This window comes from Doryrhamphus excisus, chromosome 3 (assembly GCF_030265055.1).
Source record: "Doryrhamphus excisus isolate RoL2022-K1 chromosome 3, RoL_Dexc_1.0, whole genome shotgun sequence".
NCBI classification, from domain to species: Eukaryota; Metazoa; Chordata; class Actinopteri; order Syngnathiformes; family Syngnathidae; genus Doryrhamphus; species Doryrhamphus excisus.
The window spans coordinates 20,097,946-20,116,218 of record NC_080468.1 but is presented as its reverse complement, the minus strand read 5'-3'; the positions used below and the strand labels follow the sequence as shown (position 1 = coordinate 20,116,218).

The 18,273-nt window shown below is 45.8% G+C and overlaps 4 protein-coding genes and 1 long non-coding RNA gene across 9 annotated transcripts; 3 read left to right on the top strand and 2 right to left on the bottom strand.

Moving 5' to 3' along the window:
• Positions 1-2,385: 2,385 nt before the first annotated feature.
• Positions 2,386-5,580, bottom strand: LOC131126335 (high mobility group protein B2-like). Of its 3 annotated transcripts, XM_058068761.1 has the most exons (6): positions 5,412-5,579; positions 3,715-3,873; positions 3,447-3,598; positions 3,190-3,364; positions 2,973-3,122; positions 2,386-2,889 (listed from the first exon to the last, which is right to left on the bottom strand). In XM_058068761.1, the coding sequence occupies exons 2-5, from the start codon at positions 3,862-3,864 to the stop codon at positions 2,997-2,999; spliced, it is 603 nt and encodes a 200-aa protein (XP_057924744.1). In that variant the 5' UTR covers positions 3,865-3,873; positions 5,412-5,579; the 3' UTR covers positions 2,386-2,889; positions 2,973-2,996. The 3 variants fall into 3 exon arrangements, with proteins under 3 accessions (XP_057924744.1, XP_057924743.1, XP_057924742.1); XM_058068760.1 differs by having other exon boundaries at positions 2,386-3,122; positions 3,715-3,931; positions 5,412-5,580; XM_058068759.1 differs by having other exon boundaries at positions 2,386-3,122.
• Positions 5,581-7,404: 1,824 nt separating this feature from the next.
• Positions 7,405-13,934, top strand: ctc1 (CTS telomere maintenance complex component 1). The gene is given in 25 exon segments (XM_058066190.1): positions 7,405-7,571; positions 7,766-7,862; positions 7,949-8,039; positions 8,105-8,327; positions 8,624-8,862; positions 8,934-9,063; positions 9,148-9,438; positions 9,499-9,621; positions 9,787-10,016; positions 10,091-10,232; positions 10,693-10,901; positions 10,964-11,127; positions 11,221-11,335; positions 11,411-11,810; positions 11,929-12,018; positions 12,087-12,209; positions 12,284-12,330; positions 12,416-12,521; positions 12,524-12,729; positions 12,818-12,886; positions 12,956-13,106; positions 13,203-13,258; positions 13,327-13,483; positions 13,572-13,677; positions 13,787-13,934. Coding segments are annotated over 25 exon segments (3,729 nt in total). The 5' UTR covers positions 7,405-7,514; the 3' UTR covers positions 13,894-13,934.
• LOC131125063 (uncharacterized) lies at positions 7,907-11,815 on the bottom strand. The gene is made up of 4 exons (XR_009128966.1): positions 11,613-11,815; positions 11,418-11,477; positions 8,877-9,024; positions 7,907-8,813 (listed from the first exon to the last, which is right to left on the bottom strand). It is a non-coding gene; the product is annotated as an uncharacterized LOC131125063 (long non-coding RNA).
• Positions 13,935-14,089: 155 nt separating the features above from the next.
• On the top strand, positions 14,090-15,648 carry LOC131125058 (H-2 class II histocompatibility antigen, A-U alpha chain-like). Its single transcript, XM_058066202.1, has 4 exons — positions 14,090-14,296; positions 14,363-14,611; positions 14,688-14,972; positions 15,043-15,648. The coding sequence occupies exons 1-4, from the start codon at positions 14,095-14,097 to the stop codon at positions 15,162-15,164; spliced, it is 858 nt and encodes a 285-aa protein (XP_057922185.1). The 5' UTR covers positions 14,090-14,094; the 3' UTR covers positions 15,165-15,648.
• Positions 15,649-16,461: 813 nt separating this feature from the next.
• On the top strand, positions 16,462-18,173 carry LOC131125059 (H-2 class II histocompatibility antigen, E-S beta chain-like). Of its 3 annotated transcripts, XM_058066206.1 has the most exons (6): positions 16,516-16,635; positions 16,925-17,197; positions 17,336-17,549; positions 17,627-17,694; positions 17,761-17,874; positions 17,945-18,173. In XM_058066206.1, exons 1-6 carry the CDS (start codon positions 16,581-16,583, stop codon positions 17,968-17,970), a joined length of 750 nt encoding a protein of 249 aa, XP_057922189.1. In that variant the 5' UTR covers positions 16,516-16,580; the 3' UTR covers positions 17,971-18,173. The 3 variants fall into 3 exon arrangements, with proteins under 3 accessions (XP_057922187.1, XP_057922186.1, XP_057922189.1); XM_058066203.1 differs by having other exon boundaries at positions 16,466-16,635; positions 17,627-17,874; XM_058066204.1 differs by having other exon boundaries at positions 16,462-16,635; positions 17,627-18,173.
• Positions 18,174-18,273: the final 100 nt, after the last annotated feature.

Below are 18,273 nucleotides of genomic sequence, written 5' to 3'. Positions count from 1 at the left end.
GGGGAGAACATGCAAACTCCACACAGAGATGCCCGAGGGTGGGATTGAACCCTGGTCTCCTAGCTGTGAGGTCTGCGCGCTAACCCCTAGACCACCGTGCCGCCCTAAACTGACATTATCAAGCTTATGATAACATCATTTTACAACATACACATGACCGCACCAGTGGATCTTACAAGCTTCAGCACCCCAGAGAGCGACTATGTCATTTTGAAGTCCATCATCAACGGACATGAAGTATGACAAACCAAGAGAGCAACAAAAACATTAGGCTACATAGTCACTAATAATAAAACCACACAAATTCAAAGCGTTCAGCACCATGGATAGCAACCACATCATTTTGATACCTATTTCAACTCAGGGCTTTTATCAGTAGCTATATAGTTTAGTAAAAATGGCAATGCGGCCCACATGATAATAAACAATATTTGAACATGAAGTAGTATAGGCCTACTCACCAGTACTTGAAGGACATACGACTTGCACTCCATGTACTTGTTGCATTCAGAGGTTGCAACGATGATGGGAAGAGCAATACGGGGTCGTGCCAACCTCCCAGCCCCCCCCCCCCCGAATCCCTGCTGGTGTGCCAAGATCCTGAATCCGATGTACAGAGTGAACTCTGTTCCTGGCTGTTTGGAGGCAGGAGACGAGGAAAAAAGGCATGCAAGTACATGGCAATATATCATGGCTGCCACAATTACTAACTTTTCATTTATTGTGTGATTAACTCATGAATTTATTATCATTTATTATCATCTAATGCCTACAAGAAATCTTGTCATGTGACATCCCTAACAATAATACAGTTGAAACTGTGTCTGTAAAAAAGAACTGTTTAGAATGAAAACAATACATTTCATTTAGAAGAACTTTTCAAGAAACTCGAATTAGCATTAAATTAAAAAATTAGAGTAAAGCAATAAAGACAGAAAATCAATCAGCTAAAAACAGATAATTAAACATATAACAAAATGAAAGTATTAAACATTAAAAGCCAGTTTGAAGAGGTGGGTTCTGGCATGAGTCTTGAGGTGGATAAGTCAGTACAGTTACGGATGACTGTGAGAATTATGAGCCATTATGAGCATTTTATATTGACTTAACAATATATTTAGTTTGATTATCGCACTCCAGTCCAGGGTGTACCCCGCCTCGAGTCCAAAGTCAGCTGGGATAGGCTCCAGCATTAAAAAAAAAGGAAAATGTATGATCGCTCTTTCACATTTTAATGGCTATTTTTGATCGTTACAGTAATAAGGGACAAAGTTTGTACTTTAGCGAGAAAGAAATGTATACATTGCAACAAAACATACTCACCTTTCCCAATAGGTTTTCCCAGCATGCACGGTGATGGAAATGGAGTCTGTTGTGCTGCTCTGGAAGGTAACCTCAAGGAAACACTCTACCCCATCCGTTGAACGCATTTGTTATAAAGGCATTGAATCAAGGCTCCGCCCACACAGGCACAGGGGTTTGTTTTTGAAATGAATAGTCATGTTCACACGGGAATGTAATACAATGTAATGCACTGTTTTGTTATATACACATACATTGTTATTGGTTGCCAGATGTTCCCACTGTGGAAGCCATTGTCAAAACATACTGTTTCTGTGTGGACAGGCCCTTAGACACGAATCCTAAGGAAATTCTAATGAAGTTTTTCTGTTTAGTTTTCACCACTGCTAATTTGACACCTTTGTACCATCAACATATTAATGGTGCTATAAGGGAGATGTAAGCTAGCCACCATCAGTATCGGCCAATTTCCATGACAAACCATCTTTCCTTCACTGCATAGGTGCATAAAAAGAAAAACAAAATCATGTCATGTTACTTGGAGCCCACCCATGTGCTGCCTAGACGTCCTGCAAGACCTCCACCAATGTACTGACGTCCAAATTCTCCTCAAAGAAAACGTCTCCTTTAAGTGGGATATACTTTCCTCTTAACGAAAATATTTTTGTCAAAATCAAGGCCATTTTTTTTCCGTTTTCTTATCCTATAACTACTAGGAATTCAGGAATTCCGGACCCCATGAAAAAACATAATTCTAAAAAAAATGTGGTGGTGGGTGGGGGTTCTTTTGTCCTAATTACTAATTTTATTAGTAATTACCTATTTTTTGGGCTCCCTTGCAGTTATGGGGACCTTGGAATTGTTGACGTGTCCCTTTGTACGGCATTCCTGATACATAATTAGACAAATGGATTGGAATCGGCAGCATAAGATGACTGGAGCATGTAGTCCCAGTCCCATCCTACAAGTCATTGCAACACAGTATGGCGTTAAGTAGCTTAGCATGAGCTAGTACAACTACAGAAGAAGAACGGTCAATCCGTTGATTCTCAGGTGTCAGGTCAAAGAAAACTGATGGGTGTATACATTTTCCTCGTTTGTTTTATTATAAAAGTCGTTTCTACATTGACGGTGAACAAAAAATTTTTAAAAAACAACATGACAATGAAGAGTCCAAGGTCTCCATGGTAACACACAGGTAAGCTTGGCTGGGGGAGGGGCCGGTGGGGGTAACCAACAGAGAGTGTCATCCTCCTCAGACACTTGTAACATCCAATGACCTCATCTTACACACACAAGCAATCAGTTATCCACAGTGTGTGTGTGTGTGTGTGTGTACGTCACATGGCCCGGCTGATCTGTGACCTTTGACCTCTAAAGCACAACACAAGGAGCAAGAAGCTCAAGTAAATTTCAAAAAAACACACAAATGAGGACAACGAGGACGACAGTGTCAGTCCATTGAGGGGGACAACACAAGTGCCTCTGATTGGCTCCCGTGTGTATGTCTATCTGTAACCACGCCTCCTGTGAAGCTCCGCCCCTGCCACTTTATAAGCCAATCAGCAGCTTGGAGACGTCTTTTCTCTAAAAAGAAGTTTGTGTGAAAGATCTGAAATTTGACCTTACTCCTCAAACACGCACACGCACGCGCACACACGCACACACACCTCTGTATCCCTACAGCTGTGTCCCTACTCATCATCTTCATCCTCTTCTTCGTCATCCTCGCCTTCATCCTCCTCTTCTTCCTCACCCCCCTGCGCAGACGAACCGGGGTTCCTACCATATGAGGCGCCACCCCGATACGCCACCATGTCCTGGGAAACAGGAAGTTGACACATGACACACTTGCCCGACTCGTGTGTGTGCGTGTGCACGTCTTACCCGGTCGTATTTCTCTCTGAGTTTCTGCGCCTTCTCTTCGTACGGTTGCTTGTCAGACTGCGACAGCTTGCTCCACATCTCTCCCAGTTTTTTGGCGCAGTCTCCTATGGAGAGGCCCGGGTACTGCTGCTTCACGCTGGGACGGTACTCGCTGCAGAAGACGAAGAACGCAGACCTACACGAGCCAGAGACAGACATGTTTGGACTCTGAGCGTTGACGCAGCGTCTGCAGTTCTCCAGTGGGCAAGCGGCCTTACGGTGGTCTTTTGGGCGCATTGGGGTCTTTCCTCTTGCGGCCTCTCTTTCCAAAGCCTTTGGGCGGGACGTAGTCTCTCATCTCCCGGTTATAACGCACCTTGTCAGCCTTGGCCATGTCCTCGAAACACTTCTTATCACTGGGAGACAGAGCCTGTCCAAAGAGACAATCTTTCACTTTAGGTGACATCATCACACTTTTGATCAGGTGTATGAGAAATAACCGTTTTTTTTCCTCCCCCGCCACCACATTTGACAGCTTCATCGCACCTTCCATCTCTCTGAACACTTCTTGGAGAACTCTGCAAAGTTGACAGACTGCTCTGGGTTCTTCTTGCGGTGCTCCTCTCGACACGTCTGCACAAAGAAGGCGTATGCCGACGTCTTTCCCTTGGGCTTGTTCACATCTTTTCGCATCATTGTGGCAGCCTGCTGGGACGACAACACACTCTGAGGGTGCGTTTTCACCGGTAGTCTGGTGGCTGGTCTGCACCAAAAATATGGATCAGATACACGGCGGTCAATTGAAAGCGGTCTGATAAGTGATCACGCTTGGATTTTTTTTGTCTGTAGACCAAATATCGTTCTGCAAATTATATGCATGAAGTCACGTCTCGATTGGACTGCGAATGTGATGTCTATATTGTCTGATGATGTCATGCGGCTAAAACACCATGACGTCTGCCGGGGTCACATACACTTGGAGGACTTTGCATAAAGACATGGTTCCCAATGTTTGTAATAAAATAATCCATTTGGTAAAAACAGCTATGTATGTTTAACTACTGCATTTACAACTAAATCGGGATTACAACTAAATCGTATTTTTTGATGATTTTCTGTTGTATGTCGCTATGCATTGCCTGGTTCATTTGGTGGCATCAAACACTTGCCTCACTCAGGACAAGAACGTCCGGCTGATTGATCCAGTCCTGGACACTTAACCAAAAATAACTAGCAGAATAACTGGACTACGGTTCATTTTAACCAGACCAAAAATGACAAGCGTGAACACACCCTAACAAACATATACATATAACATATGAGAGAGGTTGAAGATGAAAAAAAAACATGAGTGTTTTTTGCAATATAAATGATAAAGTGTAAAATATATTATGGTTATATATAATTTTTATTGCAGAAAAAGTACAAAGTGAACCTGCATGTGAAGTTGGTTTTCATGGTAAAAAGAAATCAATTGTCATGGAGGTACGCGTTCAGGTTATCACTTCACTGAGGGCCAAATGACGGCCCATCCAGCGAGCAGGGCCAGTAACAAAGAACCGATAGAGTCCATTTTCTCTCAGAGGCATAACGGGCCCGCCTGCACCCTCTCGACCCGGGACTTGCCGCGGGAAAGGGGGAACTGCGGTCGGCCTGCCGCTGGCTCAGCCTCAGCATTGGAGGAGGAGAAGCTGCGTCGTGGACGGAGTTGACTGATAGCAATGGTTAGCTGAACGTGGCTAGCTGCAGCCAGAACAATGAACCACCATTTGCTTCCCGCCCTCTGCAGAGCGAGCCTCCCATCCCCCTCCGCGACGTCACAACAGACGTTCGGAGCACAAAGGCGCAGGAAAACATAACATTAGCCGACGCACCATTGCGTCTTTATATATTGCTGCGCCAAATTGGCGCGTTTGCAATGGAAATGTGGCCCGCAGTAATACAGCTGCGCATTTTCAAGGACGGGATGTGGCTATGGTCCGGAGATTGAGGAGTTGTATGGGCGGCGCAGGCTATTTGCTGGCATCCACTCTTCAAAATGGGCGTTTCTTGGTCACTACAACAATACTTGAAGAGTCATCAGCAGGCAGGACGTAAGATGACAAGCAAAGGCACACTAAGACCTACACGGTGCATTTTGTCTTCTTTTCGGACGCCCCATTCATGAGCTGGAGGGTCAGGACAGGAGCGATGTGCCCAGCTTTCTAACCCGCGTCCCGTACAAGATAGCCGGCTGTACTCACTCGTCAGGAGGGCCGGCGACAGGCTGAAGCACACTTGGGATCGGGCTTCTGCTTTTGACCACTCGCGGTTTATTGTTGTTGTCTGGTGGCTGAAGCAGAGACTGGACCGTCGGTTCACTTTCAAACTGGGTCGAGCTGAGGACCAGTACCGCCCCCAGACCACGCCCCCGTAGTTTATTCCAAACCAGAAGGCAGAAGAGGGGCGGTCACACGGGGCGTGGCTTCAGCAAATAGTCTTATTTGATTCGCTAACGACACAGCCAGTCGTCGACACGGGGCAGGAATTATTGTTTCAACGAGGCAGGGAGAATTTATATTCTTGTGTGATTGGTAACATTGGCTGTACGTCAAAACATTGGACCACAGGGTGAGGAGTAAAGGAGGGTCTAAGGACAGTGGGCCGAAGATGTAATCACGTTACATTGATGTATAAAATGGCGTCGATAGAAATATTTGTTTATGGAGATTTATATCTTGACTTCATTTTAGAAATATACACTAGGCGTTTTCATGCATTGCCCGTTTTCAATTTAACGACAACCCAATGTGAAAAAGATAAAAACATAAAGTAGAACAATAAATCATTGCTGTACATGTATTTTGTCTAAAAAAAAGCGTTTTCATTTTAGACCTCTCATTACAATTGTCCTGAATTAATTTCATATTTGAGTTTGTCTCTTTACCACTCCCTGATCATATTTGGCACTTTTTCTTCACATATGAGTAATTGTAGTAGTAGTAGTAGCAGTAGTACTAGTAGCAGTAGTAGTTGGGGAGATGCTAGTCTGCAAGTCTAAGCTCCACACCCTTGTGGGGTTATAATCAGTATAATGACAATTAATAACTAAATAATAATATCATGCCAGACAACATTTTCATACTGTATAACAAACAAGGACAATGTCAATATGAATGTAGGGACATAATTTAAAAAAAATTCCAGGAAAAAAAATTCCAGGCTGCATACAGAAAAATTAAAGGCTACAGGGGTCACTTTCATCCTTTTTGTACATGCTCACCGAAAATGAGCCAGGGTCGCACTGTGGACACACACATGTATGTATACATGCCCAGTGGTGTGGTCACCATGCTCCACCAGTGGTAATAAAATGGAATAATTGTATTACTTTTGGTGATATTGTTACATAGTCTAATCTTATCGCTGCTGCATGAAGAGCATGCTCACATACAGTGAGTGGTACGCTGGCTTCACAGCTCAGAGCACAGCTCTGTGCTCTGCCTGGTCAACTGATCCAAATACTTCTGCAGGAGGAAAACAAAGGTCATCACAGTTGAACCCTAACACCCCGCCCACAATTTCTTTGACCTGAAGGCGCTTCACTGAAAGTACACAAGCAAACTAACATTTTCTTCCCCTGGGCCGTAAGGACTGCAAACACACAACCACACACCCCTAAATAAAGCTCCACTGCATTTATTTTTTTTCATCATACATTTACACAAATATAGAGATTGTACTCGCTTCATAGCCATATTTGCACTATTTTTGTCTATATATATTGTATTGTATTTTTACCCTTTGTATATGTGTGTTTATTTTCTAAAGTTTTGTTTATTCCCTTAAGTGGTTTTAATTCTCAACCTAGGTTCCTGCAACTGTTTTTGCATTTTATAAATAATTTGCCACAAAGTACCTGACAATAACGCCTATTCTATTCTGTTATACGTTGTTAAATTGTTCACAAATAAGCTTGTTGATTTAAAAAAAAACTATTTTTAAAAATATTTTTGTTTACTTATTTGTTTACTTTGTCCTGTGTTTTAGTCTTTGTGTAATCATAAGAGATAATGGCAAAATAAAAGAAATTTCAAAGATCTCGAAAATATGTGGAAATTATATAGTACTCATATAGTACTACATCGTTAATTATATAGAAAAAAGTATCAGTATCCGCATAGTTATCGGCAACACTGGCCCTGAATTTAATTGTATCGGATTGCTATGCAGTGTCAACCGCCTCAACTACTTACAGTATATGTGTCAGGTTTGAGCCTCAGCGGACGCCGTAGTCAAACAGGAAGTTTTTAGTGTATACCGCGGCGATTTTGTCTTGGACCAACAGAAATCCAAATTTCATTGTTATGGACGTGGACCCCCTGCAGCTGTTTCGGGACCAGTTTAATCCGCACAGTGAAGCTGTCAGTATTATCAATATATGGACTCAAAGTACATATGTTGTGTATTTCGTGCTAGTGTGTGCTAAGTGTGTGTACACGTTAAGCTAAAGTTACCATAGTGTACATAAAACGGTACTTGTTTTGCTGTTGTAAACACAAACGGTTCACTTTGGTGGTTCAGAACAATAATAACAGTTTTTGTTAAATGTACGCAGGAAGTCAAATGGCTGGAAGCAATATTTAATTTCATCAAAGATCATGTATGTCCTGTAGTCTGTGGCTCCGGTGGCACCGACTCCTGCTGTCGGACAGGTGAGTCAATTGAATGAAGCCCCCCCCCCCCCTACCCACCTTCTAAACTGCTGTGTCACGTGATGCTCATTTCTTGTGACTTGCAGCCCATCAGTGTGCATCTGAACTGAGTGTGTGTCTGCTAAAGAGAATAGAAAAGATCATGTCCTCCACACGCACGTTACCTGTCAGCTACAGGTATGACTCCTCATCTTGTGCACTGAAGTCATGACACTTTGCTGAACTCTGACCTAAATTGCCAGGTTGGTGTGTGTCTCCGAGCTTCTCTCCCACCAGCGCCTGGCCTGTGTCAGTAACCTGTCGTGGAGCACCAATCAGCAGCAGATGTTGGCCAAGGAGGTGGAGCTATCTCTGCCGGGTCAGCAGACTCTTCCAAGGGCCAACCTGTTGCTGATTGGCCGTCTGACGCATCGTGACAACGGCGACTTGAGGCTGATGGACGCCAGTGGGAGCGTCAGGTGTGAGGTGAGTTAGTAGACACAGATGGCTTACTGTAAACCTTTTGAGTCCAAGGTAGTTTTTAGAGTTAAAGTTAAATGTAGTGAAATTGTTATTATTATGTTATAATGGCGTTTTACCTTCAAAGCCAGGCGTAGGCCTCAAGTTACAGTTTCCTAACTATATACACAACAAATGTTGTGTTCATAGTGATCATTATTGATCATAAAGCTGTACTTGAAAAGTGGATGGATCATCATGCTACACCCCTGAGAGTTAAATGAGAATTTAAGTCTAAAATGTTCCAAAATGTGTCTCTCTAGGTTTTGTCGCCGTCACCTCTGTGGTTGGATTGTCTTGTCTTCCTGCCTCACTGGCACTACATCCCCCAGAATGTTTCAAAGCAAAATCAGCAAGAGGCTCAAGGCTACGTGGAGCTGATTGGATCTCCTGTTCTGCTGTGTCCTGGTCTTGCGCATGGATTGGCGACTGTCCCCGGCGCAAAGGCGGAACCTAAAATAGCAGTCAGTGTCACAGAAGCTGCAGCCTTAGTACACAAAAGGTGTGTCATCTGACCTGTGAGACAAGAATCCTATTCTTCTTTTTGCCGTTTGACCTTCATTTGTTTGTCAGGGTCCGAGGACAGCGTTTGTCTGTTTGCGGCCAGGTAGCTTTTGTCTGCCCTCTGCTGGTTGTAGCAGGAACTTCCTTCTTCTGCTTCATCCTGACAGATAACACACACACAATACCTGTACTGGTGAAGGTACGCACAAACACACACTGCCTGTTGTCGTTGTGTTTTGAACGGTGGAGATGACATGATGATGATGTGTCTGTGTCTATGCAGGACAGGAGCAGGCTGTGGTGGATACACTGTGTGTCTGTCGGGGCGTGTGTGTGTGTGACAGCGCTACGTGTGTGTTTCCTGCGAGCCTGGAAAGGAAGCATCCTGTGTGTGACTGAAAACTCTCAAATACACAAGACACACCATCAGCCACACACACCCACCCCAGCAGAGGACACACCACAAGCCGCACCCCCCTCACTGACGATGACTCACCCGGAAGAGGAACAACCTGAGACATGCCCGGTCCAATCAGTGGTCAGGATCAAACAGTCCAGAGTCATCAGTTACCAGGTAAAAAAAAATATTTTATGTAAATATCACCTGTTCATATACTTCATCATAATGTGGTAGGGCACAGTGACTGAGGTGGTGAGTGAGGGGGCGGGTCTGTACATATTGGACAGGATGATGGGTCTGTGTCTGGCCTATCAGCCTACACTAAGGAGGAAGCTGCGAGTGGGAGACACAGTGCAGGTGAGATCCTTTTTCTAACCCCACACTCGTCTTAAGTGTCTTATCAGCGTCCTTAAAAGCGCTAAATAAATGTCATCAATTATTATTCAACGTGATATCGTTACTCAGTTAGTTGTTGCTATGCTGCTAAATCATTGCTTACCTGTTCCCCCACCTCCCATTCAGCTCCATCACGTTCACTTCCTGTACCGGCCCTGTCCTGATTTTCCTCCCAGCATGCTTTGCACTTGTCTGCGCTCCACTTTGACGGTGACAAACTTCAGCAGGGTGCTCGGCTCAGCCCCCGACTGTAGCTGCCCTGGTGATGGCGTGTTGTCACGGTTACTGGTGGAGCGGAACGCGGGTGTCTCCCAGTACCTGTGGGCGTGCCACTTGAGTGGCCAGCTGAGACGTAGGTATGGCGTGTGTCACAGAGATGCAGCGGGTGCGTACACCTGTACTCGCTAACTTCTGCGTTTGTGTGTGTTAGTCTCTTTCCCAGCCCGGCGACGCAGTGTGTGTGTGTGTTGTCATGGAAACTGATGGAGATTGTGTTGGGACAAGAGCGACGACCAAGACGGGACATTTACGCCGAGATGCTGGACGAGCCTCATTCTTGTTTGCTGATGCAGGTACAGATATTATCTTTCATCCTGCATCTTGTATCACTTTGTGTCCGACGTGCCTTCTCATGTCCCTCAGCGTCTTCTCCCATCTTTTCGTATCCTAGGTGTCGGCTTACATCCCTGTGTGACCTTCCTCATGTCTCTTCCTGTGACTGCTTCTCACATCCCTGCATGTCTAACATGTCTAGTCACGCCTCTGCATGTCTGATTTGTAAGCGTTCATCGCTGCTTGTCCTACTTGTGCCTTTGTGACCTCCATGTTTTCCCTCATCTGTGAGTTGTACGTATCTTCTCACCTCCCTGAGTTTCACACGTGTCTTCTCACGTCTTTTTTTACGTCCTAGGTGTCTTCCCACATCCCTGCGCTTCCTGCCTGTCTTCTCAACTTCCTTGTTGTCTTCTCACGAGACTGCACATGCATCTTCTAACATCTCCGTGTCCTAATGTGTCTTCTGTATCCCTCCAGTATGCTGCTGACTTGGCACCGCATCAGTACGTCGGCCTATCAGAGCTCTGCCAGTCTCTCCAGGAGGACTGCTGGGCTTCCTTGTCTCTCAGCTCTCTGCTGCCAGCCGCTGGAGGTGGACTGACAAGAGTCGAGATGAACACGGCTCTAGCCTGGTCCAGTAGATCATTGTCCTCTGATTCCAGGAACAAGCCTGGAAAGACGCTCAGGTGAACTTTGACGTCTCATTGTCACACGACTGTATGTCAATAAGAAGATGTCACCCCCACAGAGAGCGCCCCCTTCTGCTGGTGGGCATGTTGGAGCTTCCATCTCGCACGTCGCAACACGCACTGCAGCTGAGAGATAGCACGGGGGTTGTCGCCTGTGTCATCACAGAAACCACCCAGGAAGAAGGGGGAGGTCAAAGGGCAGTGTTCAATACCGCATGGATAGGTCGGAACACGGGAGGGTCGGAGGTTCCAAACTGACAACAACCTACATAATATCCACAACTGTGTGTGTGTGTGTGTGTGTGTGTGCATCCAGGTTGTCTAGTGTGTGTCCAGCAGTTCACCATGGTAACAGAACGATTCCTTCAATCAGATTTTCCCTCCTACCATCACTTGGATCAGGACAAGTTCATCACACACAAACACTGCAGGTACACACACACACACACACACACACACACATAATCCCTATTTGAATAATTCCTGACTATATGTGCGTGCAACAGGGTGTACCTCCAGTTCTCTCAGGATTGTCTCCACATTCTGAGTCCATCTGTTGCCATGGTAACGCACCTGTCCCCAAAAGGGGTGCCGTCAGAAGATGAAGAGGAGAAGCAACTTGAATTTGTGGTGGCAAAGAAGAGAAGAGAGGACGAGTACCCAGAAGCCCCCCAGTCCTCTTCCTCCAGCACCACGACGGCCACCTACCACTGCGTCTCGGTGGTCCTCAGGCTGGAGCAGAAGACCGGCGTCACTTGGATGAAGACCGGAGAAGAGGAGGAAGAGGAGGCTGGACTGACAGCTTCCTTCTCTGCCAAAACCACTGTGGTTGGTCCAGTGGTGATCTGGGGGCGGGACCCAAAGAACAGGCCGATGAGAGAGTGTGAGGCGGACAAGGAGAACAAGGTGAGCCACTGGATGCCCCCCCCCCCCAGTGGCCGTGTCAGCAACAACGTGTCCTGTACAAAATACCAAAACACCGTCTGTGAGCTCCCATGATGCGCTTGTGTTTATGCGTGCACAGGTGACTGTGGTGTGTTCAGGTGCATCAGCTCGCTGGTTTCCTATCCTCCAGCCGGAATGTTTCTACAGACTGGTGGTGCCCAACACGCGGGTACGTGATGACACGGGCACGTTGCTGTGTGATAGATACCCTGTTGCTCATTGTCACGTTTCCATCAGGATCGCGGTGTCTTGTCTGGCCGTGCTGTCTCCGGGCAGAGCCACGACGTCATTGTCAAGGTCCAATCTGATTGGAGGTTTCACACACTGACACACCCACTCCCTGTGCCCACCTACGGGCAGGTAAACGATGTCCCATGTTGGAATTTTGCTTTGTTTCACTTTGTGAGACTGATGTGTCCTTTTGTGTCCTCAAGAGTGTTTCGTCCACCGTGTCATCCGTGTCTCAAGTACTGGACAACAGGTGGACTCAACGTTGATAACACGTTTGATCCCTGACTGATCAATACTACAACAACAGTCCCCTGTGTGTGTGTGTGTGTGTTTAGTTGCGAAGATGTGGTGTGTTTTCACGGTATTGTCTCTGAGCGGATCAATATGGACGACAGGACGAGCGACACTGGACACACTCACATCGGTAGGTCTCTTTCCCCCGCACACACACACACACACACACACACACACACACACACATTAAACAACGCAGTTCGCGTGCTGTGTGTTCAGGGTTGCGTCTCACTGTGTGTGACCAAAATGGGAGGAGCATCAACGTCTACCTGAAGTTGAAGCACAACACCTACCCACCTGGCCTGTTGCCAGGCAACACACTGATGCTCTCTGCTTTCCACAGGAGACTCTCCAGGTTAGACCCCAACCACAGTTGGACCACCTCGTGTGTGTGTGTGTGTGTGTAGTCATGTGACCTGTGTGTTTACATGTGTGTGTTTCAGGACAGGAAGTGTTTACTGCAGTAATCTACCCGTCAGCTGTGTGACGGTCATGCACGTGCAAGACAAAAGGTAAACGAGAAGGACACGTCACTCGTCCACTTCCTCATCAAACATAACCGGGATTTTGTTGTCAAGCAGTTCCGAGGGATGCCTACCTGTTCCCATCATGCACCTGGGCCAGTGGACTCGACACAGCTGCAGGGTGGCCAGGATCAAAGGTCATGTGGTGTGTTTCCTGTTCCTGCAGCTGCAGTGGAAATGTGCACAGTGTGGGAGTGTGTACAGACGGGTACAAACACACGCATGCATGCGCACACACACACACACACACACACACACACACACCTTCAGTTTAAGGAAGGATAGCTCTCTCTCTCTCTCTCAGTCCGCTTGCAATCAGTGTCGCTCGTCCTCAGGCAGCATCTTTGACAGCACAGCCAAGTAAGTTTGTGTCATGTGATCAAAACTCACCTGTAAGTGATAATGATGATGATGATGATGATGGTCAGGTTGGTGATTGACGACGGCACAGGCGAGGCTCATGTGCGCTTCTCAGGGACGCACGTTCGTCAGCTACTCGGATTGGCCGATTCCCAGTGGGAGGGTCTTCAAAGAGCACTCAAGCTCAGAGGCGACATCACAGTCTACCCCCGTGGGCGGAGTCCGGTCAGCGACGCCAGCCGTCTTCAGATCCATTTAAGGTGATCGATACCTCGTCGGTCGTACCAATCGGTTCTTTTTTTTTTTTTTGCAGGCGTGTGACTCCGACGATTGGTTGCTCTGTTTCCTGTTGTTGTGCGTGCGCAATGTTGACTCGTTGGCTCTGACCTGCAGCCGACAACACGAGGCCAAAGCAGAAGGTGGCATACGCACACACACACACACACACACACACACACACACACACACACAGACTCACACACAGCAGGTTCAATTGATCATAATCAGCTCTTGGTGGTTTTGTTTCAGAGGTGAAAAGGTTGAGTCGTAACAAGCGAGACTTCTTGACCAGGATGGCCCCGCCCCCAAAGCTCACCTGTCTGCACGTGCACAGCACACATACAGTTAAATGTTAAATTTATCGCCGTTGTATCGTCGTTACCCCCCCCATCTTCGATGGTCGATTGAACTGCGATGTGGATGCAGGCAGCCGGGTGGTGTCAAGCAAATATTGATTTATTTATACTGAAATACAAAAATACACGTAATTGTCTCCATGTGTATGTTATTATAAATAGCAATAGCCATTGTATTTGTCATTTTAAAAAGCTTTGAAAATGTTAACTACTTTCAAAGTGCTCTACCTGGTCACTGGTGATGTCACTAATTGTCTGCACTGTGATTGGCTGAGCTCGGTTTGCTGCTGTTGCTTGTTCTGCCTTGTCCTGCCTAACCAAGCGTCAGAACAGAAGTTGAAAACAAGGAAGATGAAGGCGTCGCTGCTGCTCCTCTTGCTCCTCTGTGGCGTCTCAGCAGACAGTAAGTGCCCTTCATGAGATGCTTAAAAACAATCTTTCAAGTTGGTTCTGATGAGGTTCTGCTCAGATCTCCATGAGGAATTGAATGTGTGCGGCTGTTCTGACGCGGATGGTGAATATGTTATCACTCTGGATGGCGAGATCTTGTGGTTTGCTGACTTCGCCAACAACAAAGCGGTGGAACCTCAGCCCGACTTCATTGCACACATTCCTTTCAGAGAAGGATCTTTTGAGAGAGCTCAAGTCAATCTGGACGTCTGCAAACAAAACCTGAACACCAGCCGACAGGCAATGAAGGATCTGCCACTAGTGTCTGGTACTGTGACGGAACTGATCCACTTGACACTTGAAGACCGCTTTGACCTTTTAACCTTGTGCATATGTGTGTTCAGAGGCTCCCTCGCTTCTGTTTGTCTACTCGAGAGATGAGGTGGTGCTCGGAGAGAAGAACACTCTTATCTGTCATGTGACCGGGTTCTATCCGGCACCTGTCACAGTGCGCTGGACCAGGAACGGTGAGCGCGTGAGCCCAGGGGGACTCACCAGCTCCCCGTTTCCCAACAAAGACGGTTCTTTTCAACAGACATCTCAACTGGAGTTCACTCCCCAAAAGGGAGACATTTACAACTGCATCGTGGAGCACAGGCCCACTAAGGCGCTGCAAAGCGATATGTGGGGTGAGTCACGTGACCAGGCTGATAGCGACTGAAGTGAAAATCACTGTTAACCACTACTTCCTGTTTGCAGAGATTGAGGCCAAGCAGCCGGGTATCGGACCTGCTGTTTTTTGTGGAGTTGGACTGATTGTTGGACTTGTTGGCGTGGCCACCGGTACATTCTTCCTTATCAAAGGGAACCAATGCAGCTGATTGGTTGGAACTTATGTCAGTCATCACACACTGCTCAAATAAATTCTGGCTTCTCAAACACAACTCTGCAAAGAGCAGCTTTTTCATCTTTCAATGACAATAAATCAATACTGACAAATTCAAATGTCACGATATGATCATTTGGGGGGTGCATTGAGGACCTACGTGGGACATTAAGACAATCATGAAGACAGGAAGTTTAACACAGTTACTATGCTAAGTTAAGGTGTGCCTGGACCTGCTTCACACCTAAAGCAAGGTACTTAGCTTTAGCCTCATTTAGCTTATGTGAGCATGCTGATCCATACCAAGGCTTCTTTTCCTCGGGTTCAAACATAAGACGTAGTATAGGGCCCAACATGAATCCATTCAAATGGATACTCATAGCCAAGTCATACAATTACTTGCAGGTTACCATGACAACCAACACAATTCATAGTAGAAAATACAAAGTCTCAAAATGATACAAAAGTCAAAAACACATTTCTATACCACTTCACTATGGTTGCGGAGGTATTCTGGAGCCTATCTGTGCTGTTTTTGGGCGACTGGTGGCCAGCCAATCACAGGGCATGTATACACAAACAACCATTCACACTCACATTCATACCTATGGACGATTTGGAGTCGCCAATTAACCTAGCATGTTTTTGGAATGTGGGAGGAAACCACAGTCCTACATGCTAACCACTCTTCCACGGTGCGGCCCCACAATAACCACTCAAAAAGACAGGAAATAATTCCATAAAGTTGTAGAAATTGCAGTAAAAAAGAACAGACGTAATAGGACAAGTAAAGGGGTTTAAACATGAATGATCAGTATCAACACAGGTCAAAGTGCACCGGGGAGTGTGAGTGGAACTTAAGTCCACTCCCAGAATGTTTTAAATTGTCTCACACTTTAGGTTGTGGGCTGAACACCGACATTACCCCCAACCTACAAACACATTTTTTAACATCAGACTACTGTTTTTTTGTGTGTCTATTCATTTGTGCATTCAATTTCTACATTCCGATTGTTGTTTGTTATAATAAAGTGATTGTTGATCGACCGCCTCTTCATCATTCTTTCAATGTCCGCATTCCCTTGCATGCTGGGTTGTAGTTCATATGATCATCTTTTAACTGTCTTACATCTTTTTGAGTTGTTATTATAACGAGGTGTCATGTTAAAATAATCGTCGTGTACAGTTGAATTATTTGGACTTTTTGTCTGAACCTGGCACCCTTATTAAGAATATATACACACACCTTTTTCCTGGATCCAGATGATTATGACTAGTGGCTCACTTCTGTTCAATTTACCAAACTTGTCTGCCTGGCAACAAGTGATGCAGGTCATGTGATCAGCTGCCATCTATTTGTTAAGAGACATTTTTCCTCTTCAGTTCACTTTTTTTGAGGGACTGGAAGAACATGGCTTCTTCACTTCAGAGCTTCTTCCTCCTCTGCCTCACCCTCTACACAGCAGGTATTTGTACGTAAGTTATAGTTGGAGTTATACTGTGTGTGTTTGTGTATATAGAACTTTACATATTACCCTCTTCAAATATAAATATACTACCACGTTCGGTACAATCTTTCCCTTTCAATACTACGAGAAAGTGCGTCCAAACTTTTCACTGGTACTTGCAGTACTTAAGTAAGTGTCCTTACGATATCTACACATATACACACACACACACAAACTATGTGAGTGAAATCTACAAGGTACAAAATAAATAAATAAAGATTAAATAAGTTATTATTTGTGTTTTCAGACGGCTTCCTGCTCTATTTTGAGTCGCGCTGTGTATTTAACTCGACTGAGCTGAAGGACATAGAGTACATCTTATCTTACTATTACAACAAATTGGAAATAATCCGCTTCAGCAGCACTTTGGGGAAGTTTGTTGGCTACACCGAGTTTGGTGTTAAAAACGCCGCCAGATGGAACGCAGATCCTCTCCGCATGGAAGAAGTGAGAAGACGAAAGGAGTTGGTCTGTAAACCCAACATTGACGATGAATACCAGGCTGCGCTCACCAAGTCAGGTGAGATCACGTGACATCACGACAACGCTTCACAGCGGCCTCTGGTGGTCATAAGAAAAAAGTGCACACGTTCAACCATGGATGAGAAAAACAGGATGTTTTTTTTGTTTGTTTTTTTTTTATCTCCTTGTGTTCCAGTCAAACCTTCCGTCAGACTCCACTTAGAGTGGCCTTCTGGTGGCCAACACACCGCCATGTTGGTGTGCAGCGTCTACGACTTCTACCCCAAGCTAATCCGGGTCACCTGGCTGAGAGACGGACAGGAAGTCACGTCGGATGTCACCTCCACACACGAGATGGCTGATGGGGATTGGTACTACCAAGTCCACTCTCAACTGGTCTACAATCCCGGGTGAGTCCGGCTCCAGACCCGTTCAGGCGGATCATCAAAGCAACGAGATATCGTCAGCAACGTTTTTGTTCTAAAAGGTCCGGAGAGAAGATTTCCTGCATGGTGGAACACGCCAGTCTCCAGGAACCGCTGCACACCGACTGGGGTAACACATGTTCTTGTCCGTCACCTGTTGTCTTCCTCACTGACTTGTCTGACTCTTTCCACAAAGATCCGTCACGCCCCAAGTCAGAGACCAATCAGTTGGCCATTGGGGCATCAGGACTGGTTCTGGGGCTGGTCTTGTGCCTGGGAGGCTACGTATACTATCGCAGGAAGTCTTCAGGTAGCACTTGAGCTCCCGGAGAACTTCTTCAGAGCGTCACATTCTGGACGTGTTTCTTCTTAACTTTCAGGACGGATTCTGGTTCCTACCAACTAAACCTGGTCCTGGATCAGCCTCCTTCTGCATCCTGATGATTGGCTCTTCATTGATTAGCTTCATTTGACAATAATGAGACATTACTATAACTCCAGGATGAGCTACTCCTTTGCCATCTTTATTCTACTTTATCAGATGGCTTTGCTTTTACTTTGCTTTCATTAATGAACTCAATTAATAAAAAAGAGTGTGATGTTGTCTTCTTTTGTCCATAAATGGCTACACCAGGGGTGCCCATTATGTTGTCCATCGTGAAGGTAGTGTGGGTCGATCACATAAACATCACTTTGTAAATGACATACG